This window comes from Curcuma longa, chromosome 11 (assembly GCF_044706935.1).
Source record: "Curcuma longa cultivar G26 ecotype Majalengka, Jawa Barat chromosome 11, ITB_CL_G26_1.1, whole genome shotgun sequence".
Lineage (NCBI taxonomy): Eukaryota > Viridiplantae > Streptophyta > Magnoliopsida > Zingiberales > Zingiberaceae > Curcuma > Curcuma longa.
Window position 1 is genome coordinate 1,864,581 of NC_133871.1, and position 24,261 is coordinate 1,888,841.

Genomic DNA, 24,261 nt, shown 5'->3' on the forward strand with positions numbered 1-24,261 from the left:
GCATGTACAAATCACATTTCGTATCATTTTCATATTACACATTCCAATTTAATCTATGTTATTAATAAAATTAGTACTGTGATTACTATTGGGTCTTGTTTAGTTATAGTTATAGTAACTTTGACTTCTATAGTCCTTTACTAATTGAATTAATGGACCAGATTGTTTAAGAGGATATTTAACCCATAAAGTTTTAACATGTTGAGTTCAACTAAGGTGTTGTGTGGTGTATACAATATCACGTATAACCCAAGTGGAGATTGATGGATTAAGTCTCCATTTGGTAGGCTAATACCCGATTAATAACATACACAATAATTGTCATTAAAGAATTAAACTTCAATTAAGTGATCTAATGCTTGATGCATAAAGGGGTCTTTATACTATTGGATGTGGATTACATGTGTAGATCCAACAACCAAATTTGTTAACATTAATGGACTGGCAACAGGTAATGGCTTTATGGTAGATGATCCCTACAGGATGGGCTAAGATATAAAAGGAAGAAGTCAAATTCCATTTAGGCATCTTGAGGATTTGGTTGACTCTTCTTCTTCCTCCTCTCTTCTCCATTGAGAAGGACTTTGATTGTCACTAATTCTTGCAGAAGACTCCGCTTCATGAACTTTGGTCAGTGGCATGTAAAGGATACAATGGCTTTGACCCTCGATTTAGATCAGTCATTTTGGTTTGCCATTCAGTTTTCAGTTTTAGCCTTATTGATGATGATAACTAGATCCTATGATGAATCACAATTGCTTTCATACAACACTTGCTGATTTAAGAAGTGGGAACAGAAATGAAAATAGTAATTTACTCCGTAAAACTTCTAAAGAATGGGCAGTTCTACATCTAAATGATAGTTACAATGGGTCGATGTATACATATAAAAACAAATCTCCTGAAATATAGAGGTTGATTGACTTCTAGTAAGCAGAGAACAGTTTGAACTTTTGAAGACTAATAGATTGTAAGAAAAGAACACATTTAGATAGAGAAAAAAGAATCCAATATTAGTCTTCAAATTGTATGCATAAAGTATCTATTTCCTAAATTATGAACATTTTTTAGTCCTCTAACAATGAAAAAGTCGAGAACAGCTAAAGATCTTATATGAAAATTCACCTGAGTACCACTTCCATTATCACTGCCATCTCTTGCATTCAAGCCCACACTCTCATTCTCATCATCATTGCTGTCACTGCTATTGCCAGAATTGTCACAGTTCTTTGACTTAACTGATTTCTGGGTTTGGATGCCACTCTCACTTCCACTACCACTCGACTGAGATAAATAAACAAGGTTTTTATAATTAGCAGGAAAACAAAAAGTCCTATACAACACAAGTAGTCAACCAAGCAATGGACTTTGAACCAGTAAAGATCGAATATAGTCTCAACAATGCATACTTTCAATATAAAATTTTACTTACACTGTGGCATCTCCTCCAGACATGCTGCCATAGATTTTTAAGCTCATTCTTCCTGATAGGCTTGAAAAAAAAGTCAACTGCACCTTTTGACAAACATTTAAAGACCGTACCCATTGAATCATTCGACGACATCACTACACAGAAATTTTTAAAGTGAGGCCATTTGCACATATTAATGCGGAAGAGTAATAAAAGAGGAATACTCACTGATCACAGGAATGTTCTTCCAAGTTTTATGGCTCATGATCTTGCTTAGGAGACCAATGCCGGTCAAACCAGGCATGACTACCTCAGTCAAGATAAGGTCAATATGATTAGTAAGATCCTCCAGTAGTTTCCATGCTTGCAGACCATTAGAGACAGCAGTAACTGTTGAATAAGGGGAAAACACATCACTAATTAAAATTCATATGCAAGTAATTGTAAGAAACTAGAGTAGCATGAATTAAGAAAGCCAAGTTCAGCAAGCTAACAATTCTTAATTATCTAATGGAATATAACCTAGAAGAATAGTTAACAGATCCAAAGGCATCTACGACTTGGCCCAACGCTAGGTCCCAAGGTTATTGATCAAACCGGTGGGCAAATTAATTCAATAACATGTTTATTTAGAATAGATTTTTAAAAATATAATATCTAAAAAGTAGCCCTTCCATCTTGGTTTTCTTGCATCTCAGTTTGTGAAGCTAAGCGAACCAACAGAAGCTCCGTTACTCGAGATATCTGTGGAATCAGCTGACAAGCCAGAATTTATTAGTATCCAAGAATTATGGTAGAAACTACTTGTATCATTTTAGATGTGACTTAGTGGTTAAAATTGATATCATAATGTCAAAGATGATTTCAAATATTTGTAGCTTTTAGGGATTTTGTCAATTATACAATATAATACACTATCAGTGTGAATAAATGAACATGTAGAATGCCAAAACCTGTGCCATATTAAAACTTTAGGATGCAGTTTCTCATTTTGTAATTAGGCCCTGTTGAGTCTAAAATATAAATTGCCATGGAGCTCAGCTGGTCTCTTTGGTCAAAGTCAAACTTCTATTCGACCTACCATCGAAATGGATGATTTTTAATATTACATTAATGAACAAGAAAATAACAAGAGACAAATTAAGCAGATGAACTCAAAAGTCCATATAGGTATTAGATAGTCATCCTTTGCACTACCATTAACTGACTGTAATTTGTTGCCTTCACAATCATTTTGACCACCATAGTTGCTAATACTGCTATAATCACCCCCTTATCGCTATCATCACTAATATTGTCCTACCCTCCAACACCACATTTCCGCCCAAACTACTGCTTCTGCTACTTTGGCTGCCTCCATCACTTTGACTTGGCATTCCTAAAAGCCTAAAGAGTAAAAACAATGAAATACAATTGGCATCCTGGTCATCGTCACCACATCTATAACATTTTCCAAAATGCCTACATCCATTAGCACTACTCCTATCGCTGCCTCAATTTGAATCCTTCATTAAAATCGCCACCACCTTATGTTTTTAATCCTACGTCTTCAAATCTAACTATTTGGAGGATTGGTTTGCAATTCTTCTAAGGTTGAATGGTTGGTCAGGTTTAGAAGATGTAGACATGGCGCTCATAACCACCATCTAGTTCCCTAATAGACACAAGATGAATCCTGGTTCTGGTGGTTCCTACTTTTTCTCCTTTTGCTTCTGATTTCTGGTGAAAATCAGACAGGACCCTGGATTAGATCGTGATCCAACCAAATTAAAGTAACTGGACTAATGAAAACTAGAAATGTCAAAAGTTATTTCATGTGGTTCTCTTGTGAGGAAATATAGGCATTCTTAAAATTTACCATAAGCTAATGTAAAGTTCGAGTTCTTGTTTCCCATGGGTCAAGAAACAAATGAAATGGTACATCTAATGGGGTGTTAATACAATAATTTCGCACAAAGAAATCATTTGTCCAAAAACTCTTAAAAACCAAGGTAATGGTAATAGGAACAGTTAGACTACATAAATCTCCTCAATCAACCAACAAGTTCCAATGTGTGGAGTGGAGACTAACTGGGGCAATCACAATGTCCGCACTTGAAATTTGAAATTTTTGTCAATCTAAATCATACTCCAATGTTATCCCTGATTTGTGTTGAGGAAGAATGGTAGTCCACTAAAACAAGCAGATCTTTGTTGTTGGATCTTTGATGAAATCTTCAGACTACATTCACTAGACACCGTTGTAGAGAGATGACACTGAAAAAATTGACATATTCACTCGATAGACCTAGCCACTAGCACAGAGACCTAAGAAAGATTTAAAGATGGTTTCATCTCGGCCTAGAAAGCCCTCAATTAATCCACGGTGTGGCCTTAAATCTGGTGTCACTAAAGGCAAGCCAAGGACTAATATGCATTACAATAGCTATTTATCTAACTAGTTTATTTTAAGGGAAAGGAAGGAAACAAGCTTATTCTATAAATAAAAAAAAAGGACAGCTCGGTGCACAAAGATCCTGCCAATACAAGGTCTCAGGGAAGAGTTTATTGTACTTAGCCTTATTCTGCATTACAAGAAGTTGTTTCCCCGATTTGAACCCTGACCACCACGTCGCATGGTAACAATTTTACTGTTGTGCCAAGGCTCCCCTTCAAAAAAACTTATTCTATAAAAAAATACAATCTACATGCTCTGATGTTCAAGCATGCTAGAAAGGGTGTGGAATGCATCAATAAGCCCACAAGGCCAGTATCTTGGTGAATTAATTGCAGACTGTTGCAGGAGAGTGGCTTTTATTTGCACAAATCAAATTGTTCTGCTCAAGCTAGGAGACCAACATCTATCCTAGAGGCTTCCTGAACAAAGCTATTTTGGATTGCCTTGCCATACTATGTGTGCAATTATGTTTACATACAATAGTAACATATATATAAGTACAAAATTGCATCCCACGTCAAAAAGATGGCCAAATTTGGCATTTGGCATGAAACTTCTGAGAATAAGTTTTACAGCTACTTAGGCATTTGGTCAAAAAGATGGCCAAATTTGGCATTTGACATGAAATAAGGGTACAAGGTGTACCTCATTTTAAGAGGATGCTCCAATCAAACATCTGAAGTGAAACTTCTGACAGTCATGAGAAATACTAGAGTAGAGATAACATCAAGAAACGTAGTTGAATGATTGAAAGAAATAATTCTCCCAATCTAGATTTCTCAAAATCAAATAACTTAGAAACTTATCAATTATTTACCTTCTTGTGTGTCTCTTTGTGTGTTACCTTATGTGGTCAGCCATATCTTCCAATCTTTTGTATTTTTGTACTTTAAAAGGCATAAAGGGTGAACTCAAGTGATTAACATGAATTATATTTACTTTGATAATATCAATCAAATCCTCTCCAAGTGGCTAAAATGTATGATATTCACTTTCATAACATTAACCAATTCTGACTTAATATTCACCTACCAACCACACCAAGGTTAAGCCCCTACCAACTACTTCAACTTAGTCTTCCATTAATAAGCATAGACACAAGTGAGCCAGCTAACTAAAGGTAAGTCAAGGGCTTTCATCTGGTTCAACTATGTCATTAAATTTAAAATAACTTCCAGGGATGTCACAAATTCAATGTTATCATTTGTATCTGCACCAGAGCAAACTTCAAAGCCAAATTGCTAGACAAGCCTGGTTCATAGGTCAAGTAGAAAAAAGCTATTGCATGTTAAACAATACAATAAAAAGTACTCAATAGAAAACAATAGAAAAATGCCTCTTGAACACTTAAAGACGTCTGATCCTTCAAAAAGAGAAAGAAAAACAATAACTACAAGAACTTCAGAGGGAAAGGACACACCAACCTAGGTATGCTAGACTAAATAATACCAGAAAGAAGGAAAGGTTAAAACATGGGTTGGAGGGAAAAAAATTCATATTATAAAAATTATAGACAGAAACTAGATTACATAACAAACAGTCAATCTACTGAAGCACAAATGAACAAGTTCTGGTGTAAGCATCAGCCTTTTGTGGATTGTCCATTGACAAGATAAGGATGACCATATCATGTTACAAGTTTTTGCATGATATCAGAACTCACATCTCAGCTAACCAAAAGAGAGGGCACTAGACAATCATGGAAATAAGAAAAACATTCAATTACTTTGTTGATCTTATGGCCTACAAAAAGAAAATAATATGTTGAAAAAAAATCCACTCAAGTTTTTCCCTAAAAAAGAATGATAAAATAGGATAAAGGATACTGAAACTTGAATGTCACTATTAGTTTCATTTTAAGTAAAATAATAGTAATCCTGTTACAAACGAATGAAAAAATGCCAGTATTGCAAGATGAGTTCAGTAAAGCCATCTGAGAATGCAAGGCTTTTTTCCTTTTCAGGAACTAGACTTTTCCCCACATGCTTGATCTGGTTGAAGAGGCTACAACAAGAAAAGCAAGCATTTGAGGCGACTACATATGGCATCCACCTAAAATATCTGCAGCCTGTAATAAAGAAGGCAACAAAAGTTGCCTAAAATTATGTAGAGGGGTCCTCTTGGAATTTGCCCAAGAATACCTAACTAGCTAAATGGAGAAACTAGTGATTAAGCAAAATGAGGCCCACTAATAAATTCAAACCCATCTTACATGGAATATTCAAAATTTGAAGACTGAGTATGAAATTCCTTTTTAGTGCAATAATTTCAGCAATTTAAAAATAATAATAATTTGGACAAAATTAACGACAAGATGATGCATTGATGTGAGATAATAAGAAACTATATCTTACCTTCATAACTGCAGTTACGGAGTAATGCGCTGACAACTTGGCGGGTGGAATCATCATTCTCAACCAGTAGAACCTTGAGAGTTCTGACCGGGAGAAACCTCTCCCAGCGTACGACCGGACCTGCTGGCGGTGGCGGTTGTTTATTGGGACCACCAGGTTGTTGTGCCGCTTGTGCAGCATCCCTTATCTGCTTGTTTTTCAAATCTTCTGACACTTCATTGACCTTCGACTCATCTTCATCTGAGAGTCCTTGACCTTGTCCAGCAGTGGTATCACCCACTTCCTTGTTCTCATCCTGAGCAGGTTCCTGATTCATGCCTCCACCAGAGCTTAATTGACTGACACCTCCAATCAACCAGATTCGAAGAAGTTGACAATGGCACAATTTCTGAAAGCACAATATCCATTTTTGTCATCAGGACTATGAAGAGGAAGTATAATCCTTACAAAGCACAAACATCTCAATGTATAAAACCAAATACTCCATGTAGCATACTGAACCACCTTAAAATCCAGCAAGCCGAAAAAAAAAGCATGGGGAAAATGGCTATTCCAAGTGTGGTAAAAAGTAGCGAGTCCGCAGATCAAGAAGCCAAGATAACAATAACTAGTGATTCATCATCCAGAAACCCGAAAAGGATCAAAGATCCACCAAAGATGAGATTATGCGACCCAGAAACCAAGAAAAAGACCGCAAAAAAGTGGGAATTCAAGAGTAATAACCGATGGGCTCAACCAACACGTATAAAACAACAAAGGAGTCGGATTTGGGGTACCTACGCTTCGATCGGAACGGAGAACCCCGAAAACAAGACGGGGAACCCGTTTCCCACGATCCAAACAACTATAAACTAGAAAGGAGAAATCGAACTAGGAAGAAAGCGATTAAGGATTGGGTTTGACAAGACTGAACTCAAGTGGACGAGGGGCTCCTTCCTTCTGCTCTCGCTATGGCTGTGAGCTTGGGAAGACTCCGCAGGGCTTGGACCGAGAAGGGGGAAGAGAGAAGGCGATGGAGAGATTTCCCGAGCCGGAGGCGTCAAGGAGAGATATATTAGGGCCGGGCTTCGCGGCTGACGTGGAGAAAATGGCGGTGGGCGACGGGGGTCCGGTCCACGTCGGATCGGAGCCGGCCGGACGTGTTGAGACACGTGGACGAAATCAAAAGCCGGGAGCTGACGCGCCCCGCGCACAATCCGCCCCGATCTGCAGGGGGCCACGTAGGATAGTCTGCTGCTCCTCTCGGTGAGATCACCGTAACGACGTCCAATGTCACTGTGTCTCATTGTGGGGAAAGCAGGATAGCACCACGGCTGTATTGTTGACCGGAGAGTGAGTGGACCAGACCGGGGAGAATAAAAATCATAACGGCGAGATAACGGCGTCTGGGAGCAAGGAAATAAGCCATAACGCCCATAAATAATAGTTATTTACATTTTAGTTCATGAATGAGTTTCAATACGCACCATGACGAAGTGTTTAAATTTATTTTTTTAATTAAATTTATAATAAAAAAATTGCTAGAACGCAACTCCAAAATAAAGTTGCTATTTAATGACTTTATCATAGTGGATTAAGTCAAGGAAAATAACCTCTTATAATACAGTTAAGTTAAGATGATGTGCAATAGATTCAAAATAAATTGATATTTCCTTAACATCTATTTTTGATAGAGTTTCATGCACCAAATTATTCGTAGAAAATTAAAAATATGTCCTTCAATATTTATATGGTAAAAGAGTGCTTCTCTTTTAAAAAATTATACATGCCACTTACAATTTGATACTTTATGCTTCGTTTTAGAGTTAATTTTGATTAAAATTATATAATTTTATAACATTTTTAACTAAAATTGTATCACCTTAAAGATATATTATTCCAAAGGACATAAGCAATTTTGATTAAAGTTGCATCACCTTAAGGTAGGTAGTTTTTCTTAAACTCTAAAGCACAGAGCAATAGCCTCTCGATCATGCAGGGCAAGCTACACAGTAGTTTACCTAAATATTTATGATTTGAATTCTAACTATAACATATTATAGGATATTTTCTTCTAGTCAGATGAAAAATCTAGGATATTGATGGAAATTACAAATATAATACTATTTTAATAATTGTTTTTTTTTAAATAGTGCCTTTTGATTATATAAATAATCACTAGGACTAAATTTGATATTGACAAGTAATAACACTGAGTTATTGGTAAAATGCATAAAAGTAAAGTTATTCCAATTGACAATTAAGTTGAGATAAAGGTTGAATTTCAATGTACTAATGTTGCAATTGAATTTTACACATCTACTAGTAGTTTAGTCAATGACATTTTCAGTATGTTGTGCATTGCTACAAAAATTTGAAGAAAAAAGGCAAACAAACAAAGAAACAAAAAAAGAAACAAACAAAGAATAGAATGGAAACAAAGACCATGAGATTGATGCATTATTGGGTTGCCTTTTGCAAGAGTATCTATATCGATATCTTCTTTACGAGGCTTTATCAGGTTGTGGCCAAGGAGCGTCGAGAGGTTGAGCATCTTTCTTCTTTGTTGGTGTGTGGTTGTGGCCTTGCTTCGCTTCTCCTTTCCATATGGCACCTTGTCCTCCAGGCTTTTGATCCCCTCGGGCTCTTGCGTTCTTGCGCGCTTCGTTTTTGATTTTAGATTCATGGAGGAGGAAAGCAAAGCCAAAGGCAAATGCAAAGGCAAAGCAAAGGCAAGTGATGGAGTAATATTCTTGCTCATCTCTTGGGCTCTTGCTTTGCTTTGGTGCCTATGATTCTTGAGGCAGCTAAAGGATGGTGTGGGAAAGCCCGCATGGCTTTAGCTGTACTTGGAATATTTTATGTGGATCTCATCACATTCAGGGAATGGGGGTAGGCTCATTGGAGAATCCAAATGGGTGAGTGGAGGATTTTAGTTAGGGTTCAGTTCGGTTCGGTTCGGCTAGGTCGACGAATTGTGGAATGGGTCGCGTCTAGCTTAACTCATTTTGGATAGCGATAAGATAGTGTCAACTAGACTCTATTTGTTCCCCCCTCTCACAATTGGCCACTTTTTCCACTATTACTTAGCCAAATTATGGATGTAAATAAGTCGAGCCGAGCTAAGTTCAATTACGTTCTAATTTATGTATTTATCGAGCTTGTTCAAGTTTTTTTTTGTTAAAAATCTTATAGAGTTCAAGATGAACTCAGTTAACAATGTGGTTGTGCTTATAGATTAGGTTAAACATTTATCTAATCCATAAAAATTATTATTATTTTCTTATTTTTAACCTTTTATAAATAATTTAAATTTATACATTACTATTTAAGTATTTAAATAAAATTTAAAAATTAAATTTAAGTATTGTTTCGGTCAATACATCGTGGATGATTCAAACACCGGTTCAGAACTACTGACGTGCACGCTTCTCGAAGAGAACCATCCGAAGAGATGAGAGGACCTAAAAAGCACTCAGAAGTAGGGTTAGAATGGCAATGGGGGCGGACCCCGACAAGCCACTCTGACGCTCAAGTTAGGATTCAGCACGAGGAAGGAGTATAATGACTTGGAGGAAATTAGGATAGATGTGTGCGTACCTGTACCCATGGGCATGAGTTACCTTTTTATAGTAGTTTCCGAAATATTTGCATTCATTTAGGAAATATTCTAAGTTATCCGTTCTGATTTTTTAGAAAGATCCAAAATATTTGTTTAAGAAATATTTTGAGATATTTTTCTTATTCTTTGGGAGAACTGATTTTTAAGATTTCTTAATCTTAAAAACGAATCGGTCTTATGACTTTATCCTTGATGAGGTATCATTATCCTGCCAGATCATAAGCCCCTCCGAACTAGTCTAGTCGAAGAAGGTGTAGTCCGACTGATTGGACTGTGCTGAGTTGTTATCGGAATACCTTGATGAGGTGTCATAAAGCAAAGTCGCGAGCTCAGGACTCGGTGCTTCGGGCCTATCGTAAGGCAAAGTCATCGAGCTCGAGTCTCAGAGTTCCAGCCTGTCGTAAGGCAAAATCATCGAGCGTGAAGCTCGGAGGTCTAGCATGCCGTAAGGCAAAGTCATCGAGTGCGGAGCTGGGAGGTCGGTCTGTTGTAAGGCGAAGTCATCGAGCGCGGAGCTCGGAGATCCGGCCTGTCGTAAGGCAAAGTCATCAAAATCAGAGCTCGACATCGAGCTCGGAGCTTGGTAATCTAGCCTGTCGTAAAGCGAATTCATCAAGCGTGGAGCTCGGAAATCCAGCCTGTTGTAAGGCGAAGTCATCGAGCACGGACCTCGGCATCGAGCTCGGAGCTTAGAAATTCGGCCTGTCATAAGGCAAAATCATCGAGCGCGGAGCTCGGCATCGAGCTCGGAGCTCGGAAATCCAGCCTGTCGTAAGGCGAAGTCATCGAGCGCGGAGCTCGGAAATTCAGCCTGTCGTAAGGCGAAGTCATCGAGCGCGGAGCTCGACATCGAGCTCGGAGCTCAGAAATCCAACATGTCGTAAGGTGAAGTCATCGAGCGCGGAGCTCGGCATCGAGCTCAGAGCTCGGAAATCCGATCAGTCGTAAGGCGAAGTCATCGAGTGCGAAGCTCGGCATCGAGCTTGGAGCTCGAAAATCTAGCCTGTCGTAAGGCAAAGTCATCGAGCTGTGAGCTCGAAAGAAAGTCATCGAGCTGTGAGCTCGAAAGAAAGTCATCGAGCTGTGAGCTCAGAACGAGCTGTGAGTTCGGAAGCTCCTGGCCTATCGTAAGGTAAAGTCATCGAGCTGTGAGCTCGGAACAAAGTCATCGAGCTATGAGCTCGGAATAAAGTCATCGAACTGTGAGCTCGAAACGAGCTGTGAGTTCGGAAGCTCCTAGCCTGTCGTAAGGCAAAGTCATCGAGCTGTGAGCTTGGAACAAAGTCATCGAGCTGTGAGCTCGGAATAAAGTCGTCGAACTGTGAGCTCGGAATGAGCTGTGAGTTCGGAAGCTCATAGCATATTGTAAGGCAAAGTCATCAAGTTGTGAGCTCAGAACAAAGTCATCGAGCTGTGAGCTCGGAATAAAGTCATCGAAATGTGAGCTCAGAACGAGCTGTGAGTTCGGAAGCTCCTGGCCTGTCATAAGGCAAAGTCATCGAACTGTAAGCTCGGAACGAGCTGTGAGTTCGGAAGTTCTTGGCCTGTCATAAGGCAAAGTCATCGAACTGTGAACTCGAAACAAAGTCATCGAGATGTGAGCTTAGAATAAAGTCATCGAACTGTGAGCTCGGAACGAGCTGTGAGTTCCGAAGCTCCTAGCCTGTCGTAAGGCAAAGTCATCGAGCTGTGAGCTCGGAACAAAGTCATCGAGCTGTGAGCTCGGAATAAAGTCATTGAACTGTGAGCTCGGAACGAGCTGTGAGTTCGGAAGCTCCTAGCCTGTCGTAAGGCAACGTTATCGAACTGTGAGCTCGGAACAAGCTGTGAGTTTGGAAGTTCCTGGTCTGTCGTAAGACAAAGTCATTGAACTGTGAGCTTGGAACGAGCTGTGAGTTCGGAAGCTCCTGGCCTGTTGTAAAGCAAAGTCATCGAGTTGTGAGCTCGGAACAAAGTCATCGAGCGTGGAGCTCGGAAGCCCGGCCTGTCGTAAGGCAAAGTCATCGAGCACGGAGCTCGGAGTTCCAGCCTGTCGTAAGGCAAAGTCATCAAGCGCGGAGCTTGGAGTTCCATGCCTAAGAGTTTTGAAGCACTTTCATATTAAATTTATAAAGCAATACTGTAATGATTAACGACCTGATGAATGAATTAAAATAAATAAAGTTAAAGAAGATATCCTGATGATTCGGAGAGAGTATAATAGAATGTCCAACTCCATAGCAAGGGCGAATGATGAATCAGCTTGTAATATCCATCAGTTTTTGTGCTCCATCCACGCCTGTGTCTGAGTGTAGCGAGATTGGACCCTAAGAAAGATAATTGCTTATGGATATCACTAATCCAAGAAAGTTTTTTTGAAAGCACCTGAGAGTTTTAGAGACACCTCAAGTGAACAAATATTAAATGAAGAAATACTGCAAAGATTAATAATTTAAAAAATAAATTATAAAATAAAGAATGTTTAAGAAATTATCCTGATGATCCGGAGAAAGACTAAATGTTGAGGCTCCACTTCAATAATGGTTGGAAAGACTCCTTGTCAGATGACGTTTACTAAAGAGTATATGTCTTGAGCTGATACCATCGTAGTTGCAGTGATAGCCAAATCATTTTCCTCCAAGAAAATTACACTTCATTTAAATCTTGTAGGAAGCATTCTCCAATGTTCCTGCTGGAGATCACCTATGGATGAGTCACCGGCTGAAGATAGTGAAGTCACGCAAGACCCGCAGATGGTGGAGTTCCTAACAGGCATTAAATATTGCGCGTGCCCTTTTGGCGGCGGTCTAAGCAGAAGTGCGGACTCGGAGAGGCTGAGCTGATGGAAGAGTCGATCTCTAGCTAGGAGATCACGGATTCACTTGGGAGCAAAGCTAGTGGAGCACTGAGTGGGGGTTGAGTGGGACTAGATTAGATGGGAGAGCTCGGACAGTCACTAGGAGGAGAGCTTGGTCGGTGAGTAGAGTTCAGGCTTAGAGTGCAGAGCCTCGAGCTGAGCTAGGTGATGAGCCAAGCTAGTTGTGGGGTTAGGCCCCGATCTGAGTCAGTCGACCACGAGATCAGGCTTTACATCTGTCGTGTTGCTGCTAATTGGACCAGATATTGACTTTATTGACCTAGGCGTATTAACCAATAACATGAGTCTCCTCATAAGTCTTAGTCGAATGGGGAGCGTGAGTCAGACTGACTCGACCAGTTCTTCAACCCGAACTCAAGTCGGTCATGAGTCAAGAAAGGCAGAAGTCAATTAAGGTGGCTTAGCCAAGATGAAACTCGGGACAGAGATGACCAAGATAAGATTTGGGATAGAGATGATCGAGACAAGATTCGGGATAAAAATAATCGAGACAATACTTGGGACCATGCTGGCCGAGACGAGGCTCGGGACAGAGGTGGCCGAGACGAAGCTCGAGATCGAGAGTACCGAGACTCCGGACAGAGATGGCCGAGATGAAGCGGACCAAGCTGGCTGAGATAAGGCTCGGCGATAGAGATGGCTGAGACGAGGCTAGGACCAAGCTGGCCGAGATGAGGCTCGGGATAGAGATGGCCGAGATGAAGTTCGGGACCAAACTGGTCGAGATGAGGCTCAGGACAGAGATGGCCGAGACGAGACTCAGGATCGAGATTGCCAAGACTCCAGACAGAGATGGCCGAGATGAGACTCGGGACAAAGGTAGACGAGACGAGACTCAAAACCAAGCTGACTGAGATGAGGCTTAGGGCTGAGATGGCCGAGACGAAGCTCAAGACCATGCTGGGTGAGATGAAGCTCGGGACAGAGATGGCCGAGACGAGGCTCGGGACCAAGCTGGCCGAGATGAGACTCGGGACAGAGATGGCTGAGACGAGGCTCGAGACTAAGCTAGTCAAGATGAAGCTCAGGACAGAGATGGCCGAGACAAGGCTCGGGACCACGCTGGCCGAGATGAAGCTCGGGACAGAGATGGCTGAGACGAGGCTCGGGACCACGCTGGCCGAGATGAAGCTCAGGACAGAGATGACCGAGACGAGGCTCGGGACCAAGCTGGCCGAGATGAAGCTCGGGACCAAGCTGGCTGAGATGAAGCTCGGGATAAAGATGGTCGAGACGAGGCTCGAGACCAAGCTGGCCAAGATGAGACTCAATACAGAGATGGCCGAGATGAGGCTCGGGACCAAGTTGGCCGAGATGAAGCTCGGGACAGAGATGACCGAGACGAGGCTCGGGACTACGCTGGCCGAGATGAAGCTCGGGACAGAGATAGCCGAGACGAGGCTCGGGACCAAGCTGGCCGAGATGAAGCTCAGGACAGAGATAGTCGAGACGAGGCTCGAGACCACGCTAGCCGAGATGAAGCTCGGGACCAAGCTAGCCGAGATGAAGCTCGGGACAGAGATGACCGAGATGAGGCTCAAGACCAAGCTGGCCGAGATGAAGCTCGGGACAGAGACGACCGAGACGAGGCTCGAGACCATGCTGACCGAGATGAAGCTCGGGACAGAGATGACCAAGACGAGACTAGAGACCAAGCTGGCCGAGATGAAGCTCGGGACAAAGATGGCCGAGACGAGGCTCGGGACCATGCTGGCCGAGATGAAGCTCGGGACATAGATGGTCGAGACGAGGCTCGGGACATAGATGGCCGAGACGAGGCTCGGGACCGAGATGAAGCTCGGGACAGAGATAGCCGAGACGAGGCTCGGGACCAAGCTAACCGAGATGAAGCTCGGGACATAGATGCCCGAGACGAGGCTCAGAACCAAGATGGCCGAGATGAGGCTCGGAATAGAGTGACCAAGACGAAGCTCAGGACCAAGCTGGCCGAGATGAGGCTCGGGACAAAAATGGCCGAGACGAAGCTTGGGACCCAACTGGTCGAGATAAGACCCCGTTGATATTGCATAGAAAGATATTAACAAGTTTAATAGGAATAGGAAGGAAATAAATTCTTGAATACTTAGCTTTTGACGGAGGAAGTTTTTTATCGCCGTTAGGAGGATCGAGAGAGAAAATTTAGAAAGGAGATACTCGTCGTAGCTTTTCTTTCCGATGGAGTCGTGATTGTCATTAGTTCTTCCAGTGTTAACCATCGCAGCGTCTCGGCTCAGTTTTCCCATAGACAGTGCCAATTTATTCCGGTCAATACACCGTGGATGGTTCAAACGCTGGTTCAGAACTGCTGATGTGCACGCTCTTTGAAGAGAGCCGCCCGAAGAGATGAGAGGACCTGAAAAGCACTCAGAAGGAGGGTTAGAATAGTGTCGGAGGTGTGCCTCGGCAAGCCACTCCGACGCTCAAATTAGGATTCGACACAAGGAAGGAGTATAATGACTTGGGGGAAATTAGGGTAGATGTGTGCGTACTTGTACCTATGGGCGTGGGTTACCTTTTTATAGTAATTGATCTCCGATATATTTGCATCCGTTTAGGAAATATTCTAAGATATCTGTTCCGATTTTTTAGAAAGATCCAAAATATTTATTTAAGAAATATTTTGAGATATTTTTCTTATTCTTTAGGAGAACCGATTTTTAAGATTTCTTAATCTTAAAAACGAACCGATCTTATGACTTTATCCTTGATGAGGTGTCATTATCCTGCCGAATCAAGTATTATTTATTATATATATATATTTTACTATTGAATAAGCATAAAAGAAATTTATCGAATCAAACACTAAATTTATTCATGAAAGTTCCATTCATTGCAACTCTAAGATCAAATTCTTAAAAATAGAAAATAATTGAATTGAACTCTAAGATCAAATTCTTAAAAATAGAAAACAATCCTCTCTATCCAATTATTGGACTTCTCATCCTCTTTTGAACTGAATTGCTAAAGTTACCCCAGAGTATAATTGAGTTTGTTAGTACGAAATAAATTTGTTGAAATAGATAAAAGTTGAATCTTGACGAAATCGAAATAATACCCTCCCCCATAGTAGTTAACTGCACTTCTTAATTTACCTCCTCACAGATGATCATGAACCGATCATGTGAAACCATTAAGTGACAGATTCCATCTTTTATTGAAAAGTTGTTAAAGTGACGGATTCCAACTTTTATTGAAGAGTTGCTAAAGTTGTATTCGCGAAAATGCTTCAAATTCTATCGAGTTTAATCTCGCAATCAATGATCCTGTCAAACTCAGTGACCAAAACTAAACAAAGAAGCCTAGAAGACTCAATTGAGTGAGTTATCATTAGGTGAGGCAGTCCCTCACAAGCGAGAAACTCTAAGCATTTTGCTAGCATTTCAAACCTTGCAGTGCAGGGAATGAAGACTTCACTAAACCCTACTCTTCTCTGCTTCAGAATTGATAGGTGACCGAGCGCAGACCTCTGCCGAAGCAAGGCCAGGTCAAGTGGAGGGCCTTCGGAAGCTTAGCCTTTAAGGATCATCACTGCAACAGATATTGGTCCTTCAATGGGGCTATTACAAGTCTCCTAATTTTCTTCTGGAAGAACAATCTCAGGCAATTTAGTCAAGATCAGTAACAAACACTCTCCAACAAACAATTTATTCATTCAATAATTACACATCTTGGCCTGTTGATTTTGATCCCAATAAGGAGGTTTAGAGGGTAGAAATGGGGTTGGTTGATGGTTTGTCAAAGGTGATAGGGCCGCGAGGAGACGAGCAGCCATCAGTTGGAGATTAGAGAATCCTGATGATGCTGCAGGGGCTGTGGAGATGTATATTTGGAGATGGCCTTTACCAGTCATCCTCGCCCTTTACTACTCTTCACTCTCCTTCTATCCTGCATTGTGAGAGTATGTTTTAGCCAAATGATAACTGTATAAGATTAAGACAAATCTCGGGGTTACTTAGGAGAATCGATATTTGAGGAACATGTATTTGATATTAAAGCCAAAAGGGGAGTTCCCTTACCCCAAATTATCCACTTAAGATTACTAAGAATCATTTTATAACAAAGTCGAAATGAACAATAGAGTTTCTTTTTCTATGTCGTTCCTTTAGTAGAGCTTTACTTCTTCCTCATCTCCTACTCTTTGTAACATTTGAATCCTGAATTTTGTTCTATAAATCAGACAATTATATGCATCAGAAAAAAACTAAAATAGGAAATTATAATGAACACTTGTTTAATTTTTTTTTTTTGGTAATTCAGAACTAATCTTGGTAGTAGACGACCTTCCTTCTAGTTTGTCGATTGATAAAGTTGGAGCACAGTTAAAAAATCGACCTCTAAAATATTCGTCCTATTTGAGATTCGATTATTTTATTACTCTTCTGAATGTCTTACCTCCAAGATTAAAATAGTGGGTGTGGGGGGTAAACACACTGGAAATTTTGTTCTATAAATCTGACAAAGAACTTGTAGAAGATATCACCTTGATTCGGGAAATAAGAACGAGCAGCCCGTAGAAGCGAATGTCCTGAGGGATCAGGTGAGGTAGGAGTCGATACTGCTTGACAAGAATGGTAAATCTGTTACAGAATAAAAGAAAACAAGAATGAGTGGAAGAATTGGATTTACCAATATCATGCATAGTAGTTAAAAAAACAAAATTCAAGAATAAGTTTAAGTATTGAGGAAATGCAATCTAATTTACTAGGATACAGGACTGAGGAGACAACAAAATTCAAGAATATTGCAAAACAAATTACATCTGATTTGTCGGCATCGGAAGCTTCAGAACGTACTGTAGCCGGTGGATTATGAATCCTCCCAGGAATTTGGACAACAGGTTGGGCAATGCTCAAGTTCAGATCCAGAATATGACCTACAGAACATCTTGTGAAGTACTCCATCCAGTATATATATAATCGATATCGAGAAACCTGAAACATGGAATGTAATGAAAAAGATCAGAAAAGAATTTTGCTAATTCACCTTCATTATCGTCCATACGAAGTAGTTCGTCATAGTTGCTTGGCTCGAAGTTGGTAACAGCTTCCTTCCCACTATACTTTATAGCAGCCTTGTCATAAGCCCTAATTAGTGTAAATAACCAAGGGAGAAAAAGGTAAAATAGTGATGAAAAAGAACCATTACAACGTTAAACAGTATTTATGAGACTGGCCATGTTAAGAGAGACCTTGCAGCATCAACTTCACTGTCGAATAGCCCAAGATATACATACCTGCACATCCAGTGATATTCTCATTGGTAAAACTAAAATATGGAATTTTCTATCAGCTCTCTTTTTATCAAAGATTTAATAATATTAGACGTAATGAGATAAAGATAAGAGATGACGAGTATTTAAGATCATTTTTATAAAAGGAACAAGGGACTAAGAGAAATATTTTACATATAATACAAACAGAATGATTAAAATGGAGAAGAGTGTCAAATGTTCTTTGTGATCGTAAAATACCTCTAAAATTTAAAAGAAAATTTTACAAAACAATAGTCAAACCTAGTATGTTATGTGAAACTGAATGTTGGATTATGACGCGAACACAAGATCAGAAGATAAGAGTCGTAAAGATGACGATGTTAAGGTTGATGTATGAACATATGAGGATAAATTAGAGCGAAAGACGAGATTACACATATTGACGGAAAACTCTGAAAGACACGTTTAAGATAGTACAGACATGTACTTAGAGGACTAACAAATGCTCGAGTTACACGATGTGAAACTATGACAAATATGCACACGAACAAGAAAAAAAATAAAAAAACTTGATCAACAATAATAAAATAAGATAAATTTATTTAAACATAGATAATGATATAGTAAAGGATAAAGTCCGCATAGAAGGCTTCATATAGTTGAATCCACTTAATGGGATAAAACATAATGGTTGATGTTGTCATCTCTTTTTATCAAAGATTTTAGGTGCAATGCTAATTTCCATAGCTATTGATCATATATTCTGTATATTTTTCCGTTTTTCAGAAAGAAAGAAAAAAATCTGATGGATGTATATGATAGCAAGAAGCCAAGAACTTATCTTGATCTACAACACACACAAAAAAAGACATGTTAAACTTAAGGACTGGAGAATAAGCTTGTTACTTCTTGCCAAGGAACTGTCCCATGCGGGCTTCCCAGCGACCGCACTTGTGAAGGGTCACTCCTCTATATTTGGAGCTTCCCCTCGAGAATCCAGAGCTTTGACGACGAAGAATATGTACAAATTCTTCCTTTGACAAATTCGTCATCTATAGATTTTTTTTTTTTTAAAAAAAAGAGCATCTTTTAACCGATGAAACTATCAAGCAATCAAATTCAAGGACAACTAAGTTTCTTGTCACCTGTTTCAGATCCTCTTCGTAGTCACAAAGAGTGAAGTTGATATCAGCACCAACTCCTCGAAACTTGATTGCAGCGCGATCATAAACCCTGAGTAAAGAATACTGTCGTCGATACGTTCCTGCCTTGGTAGTTGGCAGGCAAAGAAATGGCAGAAAAAAGAAAGCACCATACAAGAAAACAATGCTCACCTTGCAGCAGCATGAGCTGTGTCGAAGCCTCCTTTTAATGCGCAACCAATCAATGCAAAAATAGTAAGTTTCGATAAAAATGGTGGAACAGCTGAGGAGAAAAGGATCTTGCTTACCCAAATATACTTGTTTGCCGCAGTCCCTGCACCAAAGCTCATGTCAATTCACCAAGTTTGGGCAAGCGTGATGATGAAGGGAATAAAGATTGCAGGGCAAGTTGCTCACCAGATGTGCGACTCCCATCTCCCTGTTCGCCGGTAGAAGGTAACGCCTCGGTACTGAGAGCTCCGAGACGGCGGCCCCCGGCGACTCTTCTTCGCTTGCTGTTGCGGTTTGAGAACTCTAGAATCGATCCGCGATGAATCGTATTTGGAGAACGAAAGATTCATTGAGTGCGGCATGGAGGGACACGAGAAAGGAGTAGCGCTAGCCGCATCGATGAACTTTGTAGTTTGCGAAATCGCCTGCGCCGGCGGAAACAGCTGCCTGGTGAATAATCCGGGTTGGACTACCTGATCCTCCTGGAAGGTGCTCTTCAAGATGCTAAACTGGAAGGTGGACGCCGGCACGGTCAAGCCGGAGTCGCCATCGGCCAGATCGACGGGAGCCACGACGCTGAGGATGGACGAGTTGGAACTCCCAGAATCATCCGCCGGCGCGGCTCCGCCCGAATCGACGAAGATGGTCTTCCCGTCTGTCGCCGAGACAGAACACGCCAAGTTTAGGTCGAACATCGAACGATGCTCTCCGAAGCAACCGCGTCCGATCTCCTACTGGTCTCCAAGAGCTCCCCACAGCTTAGCGACCGGATTCTTATTCACTCCTTGAGGAAGAAGAACCAAAGAAGGAACAGATAAAAGCAGGACAAGGCCGAATCGTTCTTCCTAAACATCTGTCCCCCGATTCACTTCCAAGATCAAATGAAGGCTCAATATGATCCTAGCATTCCATCGAATGCAGGAACTTGAACTCTAGTCTCGATCTCTCGTTCCTTCGTCACCCAGCCAAACGATCAAACACAACAAAAACCGAGAACGAAATCTTGAGATCAGGAGTTAGCGACGCAGCGAGGCACCAGGAGCAAAAAAGAAAAAGCCTTAAATGTGAGGCGGCGGAGAGATCGACGGCGGCCGGAGAAGGCGAGCTCAAACCCGAAAGCTAACACCTTTGAGGCTTTGACGGTTCTTTGCTCCGCAGGAATATGTAGGGGTATGAGGCGGCGTCAGGTGACCGGGATAACCGGTTCTCCGGTCGACTTCCGCGGAATAGAAGACAAATAGCGTGGCCTCTTGACTTCATCCTGGCCGTCCGATGGATTTTGGACGGATCCCGAGGGCGGAACAGTAAACGTTCGGGCGATGATGAACTAGCCACGAGGATGACTACATTTCTTTATTTAGAAAAAATAATAATTAATTAATATATTATTTTTTATATTATTATTTGATGCGTTCAAAAAATTATGGACGTAAGAGAAACTCCCACCACGTAAATGAATCTAAGGTAGATGAACATGAACAATTTCGAATTTATTTATATTCGTTAAACCGATAAATAAATAAATTTTAATAATTTATTAAATTAATAAATAATTTTTATTAAATTAAATAAATAAATTTAAATATATATGTGTTTAACTCATTAATATTGATGAGCAATATTCATGAATAATATTCGTAAATAATATTTTTTGAATCATGCATGTTACAAACTTATATCAATATGTTAAATAAATAAAAAAATTAAATAATATTCATGAATAATTATTCATCAATAAAATTTTTAATAACATGCTAAATAAATTTAAAAATTAAAATAAATAAATAAATTTATATTATCAAATTTAATAATCAATCAAATAACGTGTTGTTGTCTTTTCATCGACATGATAACATAAGATCCATTCGAGTCTAATATCACCTGATGTAGTAGATAATTATTGAATCCGTTAATTTGCGCATAAATATCGAAAATAATTTTCTGAACCTTGTTAATTCCGTAGAATAACGGGAGATATGCAACTAAACTCAATATTTAAGAAGAAACAATACGGTTGTAAATTTTATTGATAAAAAATTATTCAAAACAACTTAAATATATAAATAATTTAAATGGACTCAAACTCTAATCCTATAAAAAAAATACCTCTAAAATTTTAATTTGATAAAAAAAGATAAAATTTTTATTATTCTCACGTCATTTATTTCTATTATTCCCGCAGGTATTCGAGATACCTAGTAGAGAAGGTGCGAGTCATACTGTCATGCTATGATCAAGATATCGAGCAACATAGCGCTAAGTCGCATATGTGGAGCCTATTATGTATTATCTAAGGTATCATATCGATTATTTTATAATTTTTTAATAATATTATTTGTCCTATAAATTTATTATATTTTTAAGTAAAAAAAGAAAAAGGGAAAAAACAAAAAAGAATAATGCTTTAGAATAGGTAAAGGCTCCACGAGTCGCTGTCTCTCTCCGACGACCTTGTTTGTTGCCGTGACAATAACATTTAATATTAATTTTCCACTTTTGGCGCATCACCGGCTGACGCCGGTCATCTTCCGCCGACGCTGCGCCCGCCACCGGGATCATTTTTACACTCACAGTATTTAAAATCTAAATAAAATAAAGTGTTGGTTGAGGAACCGTTGAATCGTTGATTAGTAACGAAAATATCATCCACCGGATTATATCTAAATTGTTAAAAAAATACTAAAAGTGTAAATTAAACAGTGTCATGAGCAGCACAATTTGACTTAACCGGCCGGATCAATTTATTTATTTTTAATTAATAAATATTTCTATTCAATTGCTGAGGATGATTTTTCTATAATAAATCATTTGTAATTTTTTTTTAGTACTCATTGCAGTAAAAGATGAAATTCACCCTCCAGCGACTCTACATGATCGATATCGGATCTACGACCATCTATGAATAAGTAAATCGAAAAGCTATAGCTGACAACTATAAGGAGGATATTTTTTCAATTATAGTAATATTATCCACTCTATAGTAAAATTCCAAAAATACGGTTACTATAGTACTATTGGAGTGTTGGTGAACAATAAATTGCCACAATGACAATCGACTCATGGCTTTTTACAATGTATAGAAGCTACAAAAATAAATTGAAAAATTCAACTGATGTCATCAGTCGACTAATGATACTGTACTAGGTAACAAAAGCTTCAAAAATCGATTGCAAAACATGATTGATTGTATCAATTGACTAATGATAGGTATCAGTCGACTGATGTCGATTAAAAATCGAATAAAAGCACATTGATTCAACTGCGGGATATTCAACTGATTAAGCAACAGTCGATCGATGATAATGAGCAATCGATTAATGTTGAGATGGATGAAGTCGTTAAGCTGACAAGTCGGAATAACGTTCGAATCTACAGTGAATAAATCGACTAGTTGATAAAATTAATCGATTAATTGGAGAAAATCAATCCCGACCTAAAGGCTATAAAAAAAAGATTTTCGAGGAGATTTTTGGCACCGATTCTTGAGGGATTAAAGGCAAAGTATTATTGTATTTTCTACCATTAAGAGGCAATCCAAAGCGACAAAGAAGCATCTAAATCAAAGTTCTCATTGTCTAGTTGATTTTTTTTTCATTTGTGTTTGCATTTGTATTCTTGTTATATTTGTTAGGACTAGATCTTGGACATGTATAATTGTCTTAAGAGACGATAAATCAAATAAAACCAATAGTGTTATGTATGTGGCATCAAGTCTGATTCAAATTTTTTACTATACATTTAAACAACGAACACGAAATGGAAATAAAACGTTTGAAACTATTCACTCTCCCCTCTATCTTGCACCGAACCTAATACTTTTGGCCATTGAAGCACCAAAGGCCAACAATATCAAATCGAACCAAGTAATTAATCATTTAATTGCTTTCGTAGGATTTCATTTTATTTAATTAATCATTTTGTCAATTTGTAACATTGAGTGACGTAAATAATTTTAAAACAGATGCATGAAAAACGCATGTATATTATAAAATTTTATTTATATCCAAAAGGAGTTGAATTTTGTATGTATTAACTTTTGTTAAGGATATTAAAAGAAACACGAGTTAGGCAATTGTCTTATATTTAGTCTTAAAATAACAAAGGGTGAACATTTAAAAATATCCTTTATTTTTATTATTATAAAAAAATATGGATAAAACTCAAAAGAACATGCTTTTTTTATTGGAACAAGGACGTTTTTTTATTTATTATTAAAAAAAACGTTTCATCTTATCTTTGCACATTTTAATTTCTAAAATCATTTTAATTTTTTATATTATTATAGCGATTATAAAATCATGGCTAGCTACCATGCAATTATAACAGTCACGATCTCATAACTACTACATAATTATAAAATTACGAAGTCTATACAATTATAACAATTATAATATTATAATTATTATAATATAATACTGATTAGTATTTATAAAAATAAATTATTTATATTATAGTAGTTATGATTCTTAACTTGCTATAATATGAGATTGACATATGTTAATAATTAATATTGACCATCGTTGAAAAAAATGATTAATATTGATCATTGTTGAACAAAAATGATTAATATCGATCAAAATGGAAGTAACATAATATTAGAATATTAGAGAGTAGTCATACTGTTTCGATTGAGATCGCCTTCCGAATGAGTCATTAGGCACCTGATAGGTAGGTTGACGGTCAAGTGGTGCCCACACACAATGGACACAGATGACAAACTCTGGCGCACCTCCAAGCTTTGCACAACACAAGGAAGAAGAGGCTAACAACGGAGGGCAGGAGTGCCCTGGTTCAACCACTTCAACGCTCAAGTCATCTCTTTTACTGAAGAGAGTTGAAAAATGCGGAGACAATGAGCATATGTTATTCTCTTAGTGTGTATGCATACCTATCTCCATGAGATGGAGAGGAGATATATAGATTCATATAAGAGAATAATGGAAATATGTCTTATCTCAATTAAGGAGAATATCACTGAGTGAAAATTTTGTCAGACTGTGCCATCATGCTGTATTA

General features: G+C 39.0%; 2 protein-coding genes across 2 annotated transcripts in view; both read right to left on the reverse strand.

Annotated features, from left to right (window-relative positions):
• The window catches only part of LOC141840477 (two-component response regulator-like APRR3), a 14,452-nt gene extending 7,244 nt beyond the window's left edge, over positions 1-7,208 (reverse strand). The window contains exons 1-6 of the mRNA XM_074728472.1: positions 7,116-7,208; positions 6,203-6,590; positions 1,640-1,801; positions 1,433-1,566; positions 1,126-1,284; positions 868-926 (exon numbers count right to left, since the gene is read on the reverse strand). Of these exons, the coding sequence (XP_074584573.1) occupies positions 868-926; positions 1,126-1,284; positions 1,433-1,566; positions 1,640-1,801; positions 6,203-6,518 (830 nt within the window). The 5' untranslated portion in view covers positions 6,519-6,590; positions 7,116-7,208. The remainder of the gene's footprint in view (positions 1-867; positions 927-1,125; positions 1,285-1,432; positions 1,567-1,639; positions 1,802-6,202; positions 6,591-7,115) is intronic.
• An 8,929-nt stretch (positions 7,209-16,137) lies between these two features.
• Positions 16,138-20,361, reverse strand: LOC141839944 (APETALA2-like protein 3). The gene is made up of 10 exons (XM_074727808.1): positions 19,432-20,361; positions 19,323-19,348; positions 19,207-19,237; positions 19,018-19,105; positions 18,779-18,924; positions 17,849-17,893; positions 17,644-17,744; positions 17,418-17,533; positions 17,141-17,237; positions 16,138-16,545 (listed from the first exon to the last, which is right to left on the reverse strand). Exons 1-10 carry the CDS (start codon positions 19,938-19,940, stop codon positions 16,541-16,543), a joined length of 1,164 nt encoding a protein of 387 aa, XP_074583909.1. The 5' UTR covers positions 19,941-20,361; the 3' UTR covers positions 16,138-16,540.
• Between the last annotated feature and the right edge of the window lie 3,900 nt (positions 20,362-24,261).